The sequence below is a fragment of the Erithacus rubecula genome (genome assembly GCF_903797595.1).
Source record: "Erithacus rubecula genome assembly, chromosome: 3".
Classification (NCBI taxonomy): Eukaryota; Metazoa; Chordata; class Aves; order Passeriformes; family Muscicapidae; genus Erithacus; species Erithacus rubecula.
Genome location: NC_136689.1, coordinates 140799254 through 140814748, shown reverse-complemented (window position 1 = coordinate 140814748; position 15495 = coordinate 140799254). Strand labels below are relative to the sequence as shown.

Sequence of the window (15495 nt, the reverse complement as noted above, 5' to 3'; positions counted from 1 at the left end):
TTTTTTTCATGTCAAACAAACAAAAGCTCCCCCCATGTGTTTTGTTCAAGATGCTAACCTGGAAATTTTTAAATAATATTGTAAATAGCATTCATTGAACATTATTATTTAGTTGTTTGAGTGCTTCTGTTTGGCCAGAGCTGAGCAAGCTGTAAGGCACACCTGCACAGGTAAGCCAAAGCAAACATATAATATACAAATATATAGACAATTATACAGTGCACACACATGGCTGGTTTACTCAGTCTGGCATTTCCATTCCATGTTGTGTAATATTCTCTGATATATAATTGATAAGTTTCTGTATTTGATAAAGTTAGTATCAGATAGTTTTCATAATGTAAACAGTTTATTTGAAACCTAATGACAATACTCACCATGAAATTTACTCCATTCTAAACCCCACCAGTCCCCCCTTATCATCTAAGACTATTGGTATCATTGTTTATTCATGTGTACTCACATGCCTTAAACTGCAGATTAATCACACAAAACAAGACTCTCTAGTCGTTAGAAATAAATGCAGTAGTTCACTGGAAAAAACAATTTATCTCCTTAAATATTCTAAAGTACTGTAACCTGAAGCATTTCTCCAAAAATTTAAAAAAATGCTTCACTGCAATCCTTTATAGCCTAACAGTAGTTCTAGTTTCTAGGACACTTACCTTGTAGTAGAGAATTTTAGAATCAGGTTACATTTTTTACAGAGGGAAGCAATATTAGACAGAAGATGAAAGCATGTAGAAATCCTTCCCATTTAAACATGATCACACAGTTGAATCAGTGCTAGAGACACTAAGGAAAACCAAAATCCTTTTTACCTTGTGTACCTTTAGCTAGCAGATGCATCTTCCCTCTTTGCCTGGCTTCAATCAATGTAAAAATATACAGAAAGCTTTGACTCACAGAAATGAGAATTACTTACCAATTTGTAACAATACAGGTGTTACCAAAGCTGTCTCCATGGCATAACAAAATTCCCTGCCAAACATTACTGCACCATGCATCACCCACAGGCGTATCGGTATCCGGTCTATGGATCCTTCACTAATGGTCTCCTCCCTACTTTCATTCTCCTTGTTTTCTGGTTTCTGAAGCTGTGCCACAGGTAGATCTTGAACTTGCATAGATTCCGAGTCAGCATTCTGAGGAGCCATTTTCATTACCATAAAAATAGATATATATTTGTTATAGCTATATAAATAATACTACCATAACTCCACAAACAAGTTTGGGTGTCTTCTCTTTCAGCTTCTGTTCCTCAGGCAAGTAATGCTTATATTCCTCTTGTACAAACAGGTATCTTACAACTTCTTGTATAGATACGAGACATTAAGAATGAAAAGCTATTTGGTAGGAATTTCAACATATGGCTTGCTGGTTTACTGTGAGTTAGAGTTAAAAATCCATAATTGCCATTCAGTTAATACCAGTTTCATAATTATTATTGAAGAAGTGCTGAAGTTGTTATTCGTGCTGCACAGAGGTGGAAAGGCGACACAAAGAGGTGCTCCACTGTTAATCCCCATCGAGTGGCTGATTAATCTGCAACAAAAAGCAAGCATTTAAAAATTTCAATAGGATTTTTCAGGATATTGTGTTCCCCCCCTTAACCATATAACCTATTTCCTGCTTCATGCTTTCCATTGTCCTTGCCTAGCATAGGGTCCTTTATTCCAGGTTCCCTCCTACCTCTGCACTTTCCATTGAAAAGCAGTTGTGCCTTGTATTTAAATGATGCTTTACTGTACTCCAGTTCCTCTGGTTTGTGGTCCTACACAAAGCCACAGAAGAATGTCAGGGTACTTGTCCAAGATCCTCAGAACACTGAGCACAAGACTAAAATTCTGGGAAATTCAAAGCAGGTTGCATTTCAGAAACAGCATAGGATATTCCAGTTCTATGCCAGGAAGATGATTCACCAATTACCATTACACAGACATCTCCATTTAGACTTTTAGAAGTTGCAATTTACTTTGCAGTAACTATCACACCATTTTATACTGAAGATATTTCTCAAGGAAGCAGGAGCAAAATAAGCCATTATGAATATAACAGGATTGATATTTAAATATTTAAACTTTAATGAAGATATAAACAGCATATGAACTCATCTTCTTTCTGTACACAAGACCAGAGCATCTTACTCCCACATCCTGTGAGGCTGCTGAAATTTGTGAAAGCAGAATGGTACAATATCTTACACATTAAAATTATTAACCAGGTAAGATAAGCTTCTTCTGTACCTTCCACTCCTCTGTGCCATAGAAAAATCGAAGTAGATGTACAAATACTGCACCATGCCAATCAAAATTTGTTTAAGTACTAAGGAGAAGAAAACAAAGCATCTTACAAAAAGTCAGATTACATAAAGTTTGTATTAGAAGGATGCATCTTTGCACACAGGGTGACTGGGCTGTGACCCCAGGACAAACCCCTCAGGGATATGGTTCCATGAAACACTGGCTCTGGCAGCAAAGCTGGCCTCAATAGAAGTCCCCATGCTGCAACTCCCAGTCTCTTCAGTTGCAGCAACAAAAACTCTTTGTGGGCTTAAGCACACACCAGATAATTAGGTGGTAAACCTAAAACTGAGCCTTAGGAAACAGTTGCCATGTCAGTGTATGAAGCACATCACAAGAGCAGCTCTGTCTCAGTGTGACACTGTTATACTAAAAGTGCATTATGAGAACACCATCTTGAGCACTCTCCTGCTGATGCTGTCCTTCAAGCTGTTTATTGCACATATTTTGTTCTTCCATTCAAAAGAATCTTTTTTGGTCCACATCTTTTCTTCCAGGCTCCCCAAGATTACTGAAATTCTCATATTTGACCACCTCAACAACAAAGTAATAATAAAATCTTATTTTGAGATGGACAAACCTTTAAATTCCATGAGAAAGTTAAAATACTGAACTAGTTCTATAAACCAAGTTTTGAAATAGCTCATCACAAAAAGGACTTGGAAAGCATTTCACTACCCACTCAATATTAACAGAAATTAAGATGCAAGTAGTTTATCATAAATGTAAAGTACTCTGTGTATCAAAAAAAATCCACCTTACATAATAGACATTCTGAGTGAATAAAGCCTACAAAATATATGTTCTAGAGACAGAGCAATTATTTTAATTACAGACTAGTCATAAAATGTTTAACTGCTGGCAGACTCAGGCATCAGGACATTCAGCAGAATTTGAAAGCACATGTTAGCACTTATTATCCAAAAATCTGCAGACCATGTATGTTGTGTTACAGACTAAGGATCATGGATTACTCTCCTGCACAATCTGGCTTTAAAGTCTCTGCTGTTTTCTCATGCCTGATTTCCCCTCCTGTGAAGGATTTAATTCCCTCTCCTTAAACACCTCCTCCCATATGCAGTTCCAGGGTGAGGCACTGAAGTTCATCACTCCAGAATATTCTGTGTTGCACGGGGGCAGCCTGCACATGGCAAGGAGGATGACACCAAGCCAGGAACATTTGTCCTAGGAAAGGATAAAGAGGCAGGACAAAAGAGGATATCTGAGATTTATCCCATTTGAGCAAGGCTCTTAAGGGATGACTGAAAAAGTTATTTCTGAAGTGGAAGATGATGGGGAGTGATCACATAATTTAAGAGCCAGGAATAATGTGTGGTAGATGGAGGTAGACTTTGAAGCTGCAATTGACACAGATAAGAACAGCATATTTTAAACATGCCAGAAAAAGCAGTTATAGTGTTCAAGTGCAATAGGAGGAGGCACAATGGACAGGTTTTATCTAAAAGAACAGAGAATTACTGTTCCATTATGTCAATTTTGTGGTAAGCATAACACTAGACTTCCTGCAGCACTTTCATCTGACTCCAAGTGCATGTCTAATACAAGAGCCAGAGAATAACAACAGCCTCTCAGAAAAGTCTTCAGTTCTTTCCTAAGCCCTGTTTAGTTGTGTTCATGTTCATTTTATACTGATATATATTCTGCTACTGCTTTTTCCAAGTTCATTTTTATTTTGGGAAGTTTGAATAGTGGAATTCTTTCTTCTCACAGAGGGAGACAAATTCATTTACTTGATGGAAGTAAATACAATAGAGGCTTTTATACAGCAAAGAACTCCAAAGTAAATGGCACCTGAAGAGAATCTGGATTAAAATACTAATGTAGAATTCTCTGATGTCTGCATCCAGCATTAATTGTTTTACATGGCTGGTTTTCAAGGGCATTTTCATAGCTAACAACAAATAAAGCAGTAGAATGAAGAATTTCATCCATGGGTAGAGATTCCCATTGATCATTGTACACGGGTTGGGTGTGAAGAGAATTTAAGATACAGAAATAGTTCTGATCTTGCCAAGTGTTTATGGGAGGAGGGGATTGATGACACTGGCTCTTTGTCAGCTTAACTGCATGTTTTTCTCTGACCTTTGACCATATTTTAGCAATTAAAGCAATAGTTAATATTCCAACAAAACAGGTAAGTGATATATTCCAAAACCTAATCTGTAAGCAAAATTTTTATAAAGCTTCTCAAATTGCTTGCAATCTTATCTGTTATGCTTTTACTACCCACCTTCTACTGAGGCATAATATGACTGTGTCAAACACAAAACATATTACAGGCTTGACAAGTGAATAATCCTGAGCCTCAAATAGGTACTGTACACAGACAGAGCCTGTGAACCATCAAAGAACCAAAGGAAAATCACTGCCTTTCATCAGGGTTTGCCAAAGAAGAGGAAGTGTTATATAGGTCGTATTGTAGCCCACAAAATTCCATGGTTTTCTTTTCCCTAGGGAGCACTATGATGCTTAGGATGCACAAAGAGCTCATGCTACACAATTATAAAACATGATGCCTCAGGCAAATGACTTCTATCACACATGTCAGTGTGTTTTTAAGTTCAGGACTTGGGGTTTTGACAAGCAGTGCTCCTGCATTTGTGATGCCACCATCTGGAGGTCAGGAGATGGGTAGTACAGCCATCAATACTAAAATAAAGTGAGGTTAACACTGATCCTGCCCAAATCTTTTAAGACTGAACTATTTTTGATACATGTTTCCAGATCTCTCTTGCTAACAAGGAATTGGAATGCACTGTTTGACAAGTAACTAGAATTTCTGAACCAGTGCCAAAGTATATGACTGTAAGCTGTGGAGTACACAGCACATTTCAGGTAATCACACACATTTTTTCGGGCTGTAATAAAGCTTGGCTTGTAATAAAGTAGAAAACAGTTAAATGGACCCAACTGGATAGCATGAGAAGATTTCAAATCTTTCTGAAGGGTTTCTACCCAAAGCCATTGGGCATTTCCTCAGGCATTTATTGGTGTAAGAAATTATCTCAGAAAAGGTGGTATGCACGAATTACAAAAACCCAAGACAATGAGAAAAATAAGCAGTGCCTAAGAAACAGTGGAACGAGCAAACTGAAAATGATGGTAACATTTCTGTCCAAGCACTACTGAATATCTAGGGGAAAAAGGAGAGGCTTGAACAGAGAAGCCACTCAATTTCTCATCCTCTTCTTTCAAGTTTATTGCATTAACTGCTAGTCATTTATGTAGTTATCTCCTGTCTTCCATCTCTGCCTCTTCCATTATCATGACTCTTTTACATGCAAGGATACAGACTGATCAAAGTTGCCTCAAATCACAAAGAGCTACATTTGGTTTTATAGGAATTATTTTTGAATGATGCACAAATTACTTTAACTCAAATATTATACAGTTTAAATGAATTTTACCTTTTTGATGTGGAAAGGAAGGATGAAGAGACAACTTGAGCCATGATTGCATACAATGACTTTTCACTGTTTACCACTACCTTCGCAAGGGAAAATAGCCAAGAACCAATTAATCAGTTATTACAGAATTTAAATAGGCTTTAATAATTCTGTCATTGCCACATTAGAACCTGTCAGTGATCCATTCTACTCATCACAACAAAAACCCCCCAAAAAAACCCCAAGTAAGTATGAAATGAAATATTCAAATGTTTACCTGGGAAAAAAGTGTAAGACTGCAGAAGCTGCCAGTCTAATAGGAGATTTTCATTCCTCCCAGAGCCTTACAACTTACCCTCCTCCAATGCTTCAATGAGTGCATCCCACAGATATCCATGCTAGCAACCACACTATTTCACCTGTGAATCATGTCAGGCTGACAAGCCTGAAAGTGCCAAGCCATTCCATTTATTTGTCAAATACTTTTCTGCCAAATTGGTTTGTGATCAGGTTTTCAAGTAATCTGGCTGTATCTTGAAGAGTTATCTAGACTGATTTAAGCTTAGCTTTAATATTAGCATTAGAAAGAAAGGCATTCTGAGTTTATCTGTCTTTTCCTCAGGCTAAAGAAATGTTTGGCTGAGCACCTCTACCTCGTGTTGCAGACAAACATCACTTATTATTTCTTCCACAATTTAATGCAAAGTGGACAATGGATTCTGCTTCAGCATCTGACTGGCTTGTGAAAGGACACATCGTTTGGGCTTGTGCCTTTTCAAGGGTAATATGGCTTTTGTCTAAGCATAATTGCTGGTGTTTTGAGTTCAAATGCTCTGTGCTCCACCACACCAACAGACAAAGCAAATGCTGCTGTAAAAGAGTATTTCTTAAAGGCAAGGCTGACCTTCAATCCCTCTGCAAGCATGGCTGCACCACCTTATAAAGCCTTGTCCATTCTCAAAATACATTCAAAATCACTCAGTAAGATCAGGTAACTGATTTTGTAAAGAAATATCACATAAAATACATTACCAGCTTATCCCACTGCCTATACTCTAGATTTCTCAATCACTTTAAGCTGGTATAAACAAGTACTTCCTCTAAGAGCACCGTTCTGTTCCTTTTCTTTGCCCCTGGTTCCTTACTCCCACTGCTTCCTGTGCAGCCACATGAGCAGCACAGCACTGAACCAGACACTGTAACTGATCCAGGCTGAAAACTAAGCTGACAAAAACATGTCCAAGCAGCTAATGAAATCCTTTATTAAAATCCAGTTGGCTGCAGGGATCCATACCATCCCAACAGGGAGCCACAGGAGCAGCTGGAAGTGTCCCTTTGGGCAGCAATACCCCAAGTCAGAGTGAAATTGCAGCTCACAGAGGAAAGAAGCTGTTGGTGGGTCCCTGCAGCTACAAGGTCAAAAAAGCAAACTCATCTGCCCAGCTCCAGACACCTGCTATGCAGAAGGCAGAAGGATCCTCAGGCATGCTGGGAGAGCTCTCATGTATTCTCCTTGTACTTGCCAGATGCAAGGCAGAACACCACTTGCTTGGCCAACAGGCAGTTATTTTCTCCCTGGAAGTTTTGTGGCTCTGTTGCTAATAATTAGCAGCTGTTTATAGTAACAGAACTGGCTACAAGGGATGTTTTTTTGGCCCATGTCAATACTCAAAGTGTTCAGTCACTGCACTAGGAAGAAAAACATCTAGAACACATACCTGGAAGTTTTGGCCCAGCTGGATAAATGTGCTCAACTACCCTACTCAGAGGAAGAGATGTATCCCTCTGTGATCTGATGAAGTTGTTTCATCATAAAAGTGTAGACAAATCTGATGATTTTCTATATAGGTGAGTCATAAGGCCTTTGGTTCAAAAGGACAGCAATTATAGGCAGGCAGTTGTTTCAATTCCCATTAAGACTTCTGACAGTGCAAACACTAAAAGCTTTTTAGCTACCATTTTCTAAAAGCAGAACTGTATTAACCCTATCAGATGGGAAAGACTACACTTGTTCAGGATTTTTTTTTAAATCAACTTTATCATGTATTACTAAACATTCCCACACATGAGCTATGTTACCTCCGGATTCTGAAAGTCAACCTCTAATTTTAAAACATTACACTGGACTGGTCTGTTGTGAATCACTAAAATCCTGCCAAATGAAAAAGGTTAAGGCCAACTGGCTGCAATAAACAATCACACTTGACATGTCCTAACATCTAATTCATCATTTCAGAAATCAAAGGCATTGAAACACAACAGCATAAAACAGCTTCTGCTACAAGAACATCATGCCCAAACAACACTAACACTGACTGCAGGTTAGATTCTCAGCAGGTTCACATTGAAACCTGAGATTTGGGGGGAAAAAACCAAAACAATCCCAAAAAAAAGAGAAAAGAGCCACTGGAAACAGCACAGTGCTTTTGCATCATGACCTAGTTTTAGGCCACACAATTTAGGCCACAGAAGCAAAGTCTGGGCAGGGGTAAGTCATTCTGCAGCACGTTGTGAATTAAAACAATATGGAGCAATCCACCTCACACAGAGAAACAGCATTTTCCCCACTTCTTCCAACACAAACTTTTGCCTGTCTTCAGAACTCTTCACACACTCTAAGTCAGTTTATGTCTTTTACAATCTCTGCCTTGCTGTTTAAGCCAAAACACAATGTTTCAAATACAAATTCATCTAAGAGAAGCAGATGATGCTGGCAGCTTTTCTACTCATAATGCTGAACATCTGACACCCTCTACTCCCCCCAACAAATAAATATCCAAACCATAATCCAAAATATAAAAGGAAGGGCGTGAACAGCTTGATTTTGGAAGGGTTAATAAAGACTTGTTGCACCCTTTCCTTGGTATGTATACAAAATTCCAGAAATTATTAAAGTCTGTCCTGCACAGGCTTACAAACTCCAGCCCTAAGTTAAATCTTCCACAGGGTTTCATGCTTCCTTCTTTCCATAAAGCATAGCCTTGACTAGAACCCCCTTGGCTTTCTTGGGACCCTCTTTCCACCCCCTCACAGCTCACTTGGAAAATGACCAAGGGTAAGATTTTGCCTCCTGCTGGAAGATATGGTGATGCAGTCACAGATGGCAATCTGGGCATGACAAACTCCCCTGACGAGAATTTTCCTGCCCAGACACATCAGGAGGAATAGAAAGCTCAAGAGGTAAGGTGGAGAGGTGAAGGTGCTTGTGACATCAGGGAGAACAGCTTAGTAAGACAGCACTATTTCATCATTCTTGTATTTTGGGTGCCAACATAATTTCTCCATTCATTACTGGGAAAAATACATAGGAAATCATGGGTCTTTATGCAATTACTGAAACAATTCCGGGAAGCCATCTTTTTATGAGGGATTCAGAATTTAATGTGAGACAGACTTTACTCAGTGGATTGGATATTATACTGCTCCCTAAAGGCACAGCCTGTTACTAATATTAGATCAGATTACATTGTTAAATCACGCCTGCTGCTGTTTTTAGTAGGAAATACTTCATTTTGTTAAACTGGAGAGGTGGCATTATCTGATTTACTTTGTATTTTGATTTACTGATAGGTAAAAAAGTCATATATACTCACATTACCTTCATGTTTATGAATACAGATACATTAAACAAGTAAACAGCTAAGGGAGTACGTGCATAAACAGCAGTAGAGGAGCCTTCAGAGCTAATGGAAAACATAACAGCTGGGACTAGAGCTGCTGGGAAGAAAACATGCACTAAGAAGCAGTTTCACAGCACAGCAAAGACATAGGCATGGCTGATTTGTGATGGCTGCATCTCAATTAGCAGGTTCTACACTCAAAATTAGGTTAAGGGCAAGACAGCAAGCACTAACAGCTTTCAAAACCAAAAACTAACAATCAAATCACCACAAAAGCACAAAACTCAAAACCTCATGGGGACAGAGATGACTCAGGCCAGTGTGCAAATATGCTGTTACTGGCTGACACTGCTGCAAGGAAAGAGTTTCTCTAAGAAAACTCACAGATTTGGTCAGATAGGCACAAACTTCAGTCTGGCCTGAGCTAAAGCTGTGGTCCAGCTTGGAACACTCTGTTAAAAGATCCTCCAGATTTTAAACCATGTTGATCTGGATTGTTATGTCCCAAGCCAGTCAAGCCAGTACTGATTATTTAGTCTCTGGAAATTTAAGACATATCATGCAGATGCTACTGGGAAAAGCACATTATTTTCACATACTGGCATTTAAACTAATCATATTCACTGCCTGAAAATTCACAGGCTGGCTTCTTCAGGCTGCAAATACTTAAGAAACCCAAATACTGCCAGAATATGTATTAGACAATTACAGAAGCTATTCAATAGATCAAGACAAAAAAAGAGCACAGCATAGATCTTCATAAGCCGACTTCCTCCAGCATATCATTAACATCTGCAAAGTCTAATTCATTGGAATTATCTTCAATTACCAGTCCCTAAACGCATTAGCATCATTCAATCTCAGAAAACTCTGTTAAAAGAAGCTTTTGAAAATATCCCTAGAATTTTGTTCACCCTCTAACAAAGACGGAGAAGTCAGGTTTTGACCAGATTTTACTAACTCTGAGGAAATAATTACTCCCTCAGAGAAAAACCAAAACATCTCAGAAGAGGGTTTCTCACATTTCAGATTCTCCAAAGGGTTTGTAAACAAGTATATATAACTGGTTGTATCATCTTGCACTAAGTGTTCTCATTTTGCCTTGTTTGAGTGAACTCACAGATCAAAGGGGAGCCTCATCACTGTGATTGTTTGATAATAAACCAGCATTTACAGCCTAACCTGCAGTTTGAGCCCACACCGATTCATGATTGCTGGAAATTGTCTCCTGTCAGCACAAAGGAGAGAGATTCCTTCCCTTCCCCACAAAGCTTTGCAGAGCTTCCCTCCATCTGAGCCAAAGAAAATACTCTAACATCCCCGATGAAGTATTAAATGGAATTCATCACTTCAGTACTGAAAGAAAGGAATAAAAGGTGTTTAGAGATAACATTTATTTCTTTCTTACTTCCTGGCACCAAAAGATTATCACCTCCTCCCAAATCCTTGCTGCAAAGGGTGTGGTAAAAGAGCTGCCTTCCACCCCTCTGGCCCCACACCTGCGATGCACGAGGTGGTGCTAACAGAGGAATCTGCAGGTTTTAGGGTGCAGCACCTTTGGTAAACATCTCCAGCGCCTCCCTTTAGCAGCACAAATAATTACAAACAAACGTTGAGAAAGCACATTCCATAAAAAGTATTGCTGGAGCACTTGAGCAGATCCCTGCTCCAGTTTTTTAGGCTGTCCCAAATACCAGCGTGACAGACGTGTTTATGTACAGTGCCATGAAGCAGAGCTATTTGATTTAGTTTCTCAATTATTTAAATAAACATTTGAACTGACCTAGCAGTGATGCACAGTATATTTTAAGTAAGGTGTAAGATAAACAAAATTAAGAATCCCCTCTCAACCCAAATAATTATTAAACCTTAAGAAAATCAGAGAATTACTGTTTGGTATGGATAAATCAGCACTTAAAAGGGTTGCATCACTACACTGATTTCAGACTTTATTTATAGCATTTAGGATCAACACATTAAGAAACTCCACAACCAGTACTTTTAACAAAGCAGTGAACCCATACCACATAAGAGTTACACCTTATAGGAGACAGAACTACAGGTAATAAACAGACAATATTTTGGCCAAGTTACAAACCATCCATTTTAGTGCAAATAATATGCTTTAGACAGCTGGTTTATAAGCAGCCCCATAGAAAGATGATGGCCATATTTAATAGCAGCTTGATTGGAACATTTTGATTTTGGATGATGAACAAATGCTATTTTAGAATGTATTTTGCCAAGCTCTAGCCCTGTTAGAACTGGCAGGATAAGATATTTACTGACATGTACACTAAAATAATAAGAGGTTACAAGTGCTTGGCAGTTGGACTCGATACATGAAGAACCAGCTAGCAGGGCAATATTTAGAGGACACAAACCTCTTCCATTTGTGACTCTGGAGAACTATTAAATACTTGGCAAAGCCTTGCCAGAATTTGGTGTTTTTACCTAATTTGGGAATGACTGTCAGCTGTTCTCTTCTTAGAGGATGCACAAGCTCCAGCATCCATGCCACTTCAACAACACACATTTGGAGCACCCTGGGTGAGACCTGCAGCACTCCTGCACCAGAGAAGTGCTTGGACCCTGCTCCCACATCAGTGCAATCAATACAGAAGTTCTTGCAGGTGAAAATAATTGAAAGCAAACCCATCTCCCAGTCTAGGTTTATAGTTAGCCCTGTCACAGTCAGACAATCCAGTCATGCTCTGTCAGTCCCATCAACTTTACCTGTATGCTTCCTGCAAAACACACAGATGCCATTCACAAAGAAAAACTCAACATATAACCCAAGGGACAGAGAGGGGGCAGATCTCACCATGGAACTCTAAGCATCATCACAGCATCCAGATCATGGCTCTTGCACCTCTCTAAGTCCCCACAGAGACAAGTTTCTAAGGCAAGTGGTTAAGTGGAACCAATGGTTTCAGCAGCTGCACTATAACTGTTTCTTACAAGGCAGATGGGACTACCACAAGCAGGTTGTAAAGGGAGTAGAGATGCTAATGCATATTTAAATACCTTGAACACTGGTTGCCCTTGTGAGCTATTATTCCCACGTCCCACCAAAATTACCCAAAACCAACCCACCCAAAACAACAAGCAAATGCTGTTTGAAAGGCATCTAGTTTCCCAAAAGCATTTTCTGTTGGAGGTTACTATCAGATAACACAGATAGATTACCTAAAACATCCTCAGCAAATTAATCTTTCACATGCTAAAGCAGCTTTTCTTGAATATACATAAGAACAAAACATTTTTGCAATAGTGCCTACAGGACTAGGCAGGCTTCTTCTAGGAAGGGGAGAGTTTCTCTGCATTAAAAAATATTTAAAATCAACAAGTCATAGCTAATGTTAATTTAGCTGTAAGATTCAAAGTGATTGCACTTGAGTCATACATATGATACAGGGCAGTGAGAGGTTCAGCCTATACAAGCATGATTGATTGTTTAGAAAACAAAGCTAATCCAGTGGTTGTTTCTTTATGCAAGGCTAATTGCATACCAGCTAGAGTGCCCTGCCAGATCATTCTCAGAGGCAGAATGAATTTGTGGTCAGATAATATCACAGGTATTTCTCTAAGCAGGCAGAGCTGCTTTAATGCATGCAGGCACTGAAGGCACCATATCATATGTGAAGAGAAAAACAATGAAGGAAACACCAGAACTGAAGTGCTCAAAGTAGCTTGATACTGAAGTGTAACAGCTGAGCTGGCAGGTTATCCTACTAGACATCTAATATCCTCAGAAAGGGATGGGATCCTCTCTACAAAGTGCACTCAGAGAACAAGCAATCTCTTTTGCTCATTCTATTACCCTGGATAGATCCTGAAATCTCAAGTCACAGGGGAAATCTAGAGAAAGAAGTAGTAACCTGAACACCTGACAAGATAAATTTGGCTTTGTGCCTTTATTGTTTAAAGGGACACCAAAACACACTTGCAGTTAGTGTAAGCCATCTTCAGAGGAAGGAATAGAAAAGGGACTACACAGAGTAAGTGCAAATAACAGCTTCAGTTCAGGACTATCTCCCTAAAATTTTAAAAGGCACACCAACTACAGGTTGGAGAGTAACAACTGAAATTTGGTGGGTGTTGATTTGAAGGATAGACAAGAACAGCAATGTCTTGCTCAGATAAATCTTTAGAATTAGTCTAATAGGCACCTAACATTAAAGGACCTCTCAGCTCATGGGCTGCAGGGCTATTCACACAACAGAGGAAGAACTCACCAAACTGATCAGTGAATGCTGCCTTCAGTGCTCTAAGCCTACCTGCTTATGCACCTCAACAGACTGACAGAGACATTCTCTAAACTTGAGTAATAGCATCTAGCAAGAGTGTGGGCTCCATGACAACAATTAAGTTAAATAGCTCTCATTCATCTTCTGTCATCCACACAGCTTTATTATAGCACTTAAAGTTTGTGGTTGCATCACTGACTTTTCCTCATTTTGCTCCACTCATGATCAGCCTGGATTTGTCTCTGCTGCTCTGCTCAGATGGCAGAAGAAATACCAGAACAAGGGACTCTACTCACTTGTGTGGTTTAATCATCTTTATGGTTTGGCAGCAGCTGTTGGGAACAGGCACACCACAAGACAGGGATTCAGCTCAGAGCTTTCTGTTCTCTGATCCTAAAAGTATAATGGATGCAGAGTCTTCTCACTGCTCCTCTGGAAAGCTGAGCCTGACCTCACAGTATTCCAGGTGTTACATTTCCAGCTGCCTCATCTCTCAACTCCTAATCGACTTGCAACTTATTATCGCAAGATTCTGCTTGAAATAATATATTAAATTTCTCCATTTTCAAAACTATCTCGATATTTATCTTCCAGGAGATAGCAAATGCCTACAGCAGCATCCCAAGCAAGGAGTACCACTAAAGGCAGAGGTCAGACAAAGGATGATGGCAGCACACATACACCTGGCTGAAGCTGTTTGGTGCTTCTGACTAGATACACTTCAAAGGGATGTTCTCTTTCTGACCTGCAGAAGAAATCACTGCATCTGCTTGCATCTGTGGGGGCAAATGGGGTGACCAGGAGGATAGTTGTCATTTCTACAAGGGGATGAGTAAAAGTTACAAAACTGAAGTCAGATATTTGAATGACTACTGCACATATTACCTAATCTCAACTTTTCAAAGAGTTTTACATCTTCACACTATTTCTTTAAACACCTGCTCTACTTTTAACTGAACACTTTCTCTTATCAATTTATTCTGGTACAAGATAGTGGCTTGGCTTCCACCCCAGTTCCCATGAAGATAGTTAACACTTACAGATTCCTTTCTCTAACATCACAACCAGGTAAATCCATTTATTGCACGTGGAGTTGATAAGGGATATGACATTCATTCCTGAATTGTTTTGCTGTCTCACTGTCTGCAAGGCATTTATAAGTTAGTTTCTTGAAATTAACAGACTTGCCACTCAGCTTTACTACCTACTTGGCAAAGTCCTCCAAAAGCAGATGAAAAGTTGTTACCTTCATATAGTGATGTATATAGTCCTAAGTATTTGAAGTGCTATACCTGCTTGAAGTATACAGCTATTAAGAGCAGGCAAACCAAAAATATGAAACCAATGAGGCTTCGACCAACTGGCAGTTATCCTGGTGACACTGTGGTGACATTAATTCTGCCTAGAATTTCTAAAAGCCTTGTGTAAGCACTGACATATTGGATAGCTTGTTATAGACCTCTGGTTCAAACAAGAGATTATAAAATTGGTTCTAATTTGGTCACTCAGGAAGTCATCCAGGGAAAATTCTACTCCAAAACACTTGAAGGTTTTAATAAATTAGCAGTCATGTAGGATTTCACAAACAAACAGTAGGACTAATGTATTCAGGCTCTGTCAAACTTCGATAAAAACATGACTGAAGTGGGTGGTACATTCAGAGGACATTACAACAGCTTCCACAAATTTTGCTGTGTAGTGTAGCTGACTCCAAAATAATATTCCCAATAGCTTTCCAGTGTTGGTCCAGAAGCATTATCAGCCCATGCACTGAAAGCAGGTTTACTAAACAGGGATCTCTCTGTAAGGATTCAAAAGCATAGTGAGAAATAAAACCAAAAGCCTAACAAATATTTATTCAAACACTGTTCCTGCTAGCAGTTTAGAGAAGGGATTGCACATTTTTCAGGAAGAC

At 39.2% G+C, this 15495-nt stretch overlaps 1 protein-coding gene across 3 annotated transcripts in view; it reads right to left on the bottom strand.

Moving 5' to 3' along the window:
* Positions 1-15495, bottom strand: part of SLC45A4 (solute carrier family 45 member 4) — an 83274-nt gene that overhangs the window by 34058 nt on the left and 33721 nt on the right. For all 3 annotated transcript variants that reach the window (XM_079302484.1, XM_079302485.1, XM_079302483.1), the window contains exon 2: positions 926-1545. In XM_079302484.1, the coding sequence (XP_079158610.1) occupies positions 926-1169 (244 nt within the window). In that variant the 5' untranslated portion in view covers positions 1170-1545. The remainder of the gene's footprint in view (positions 1-925; positions 1546-15495) is intronic.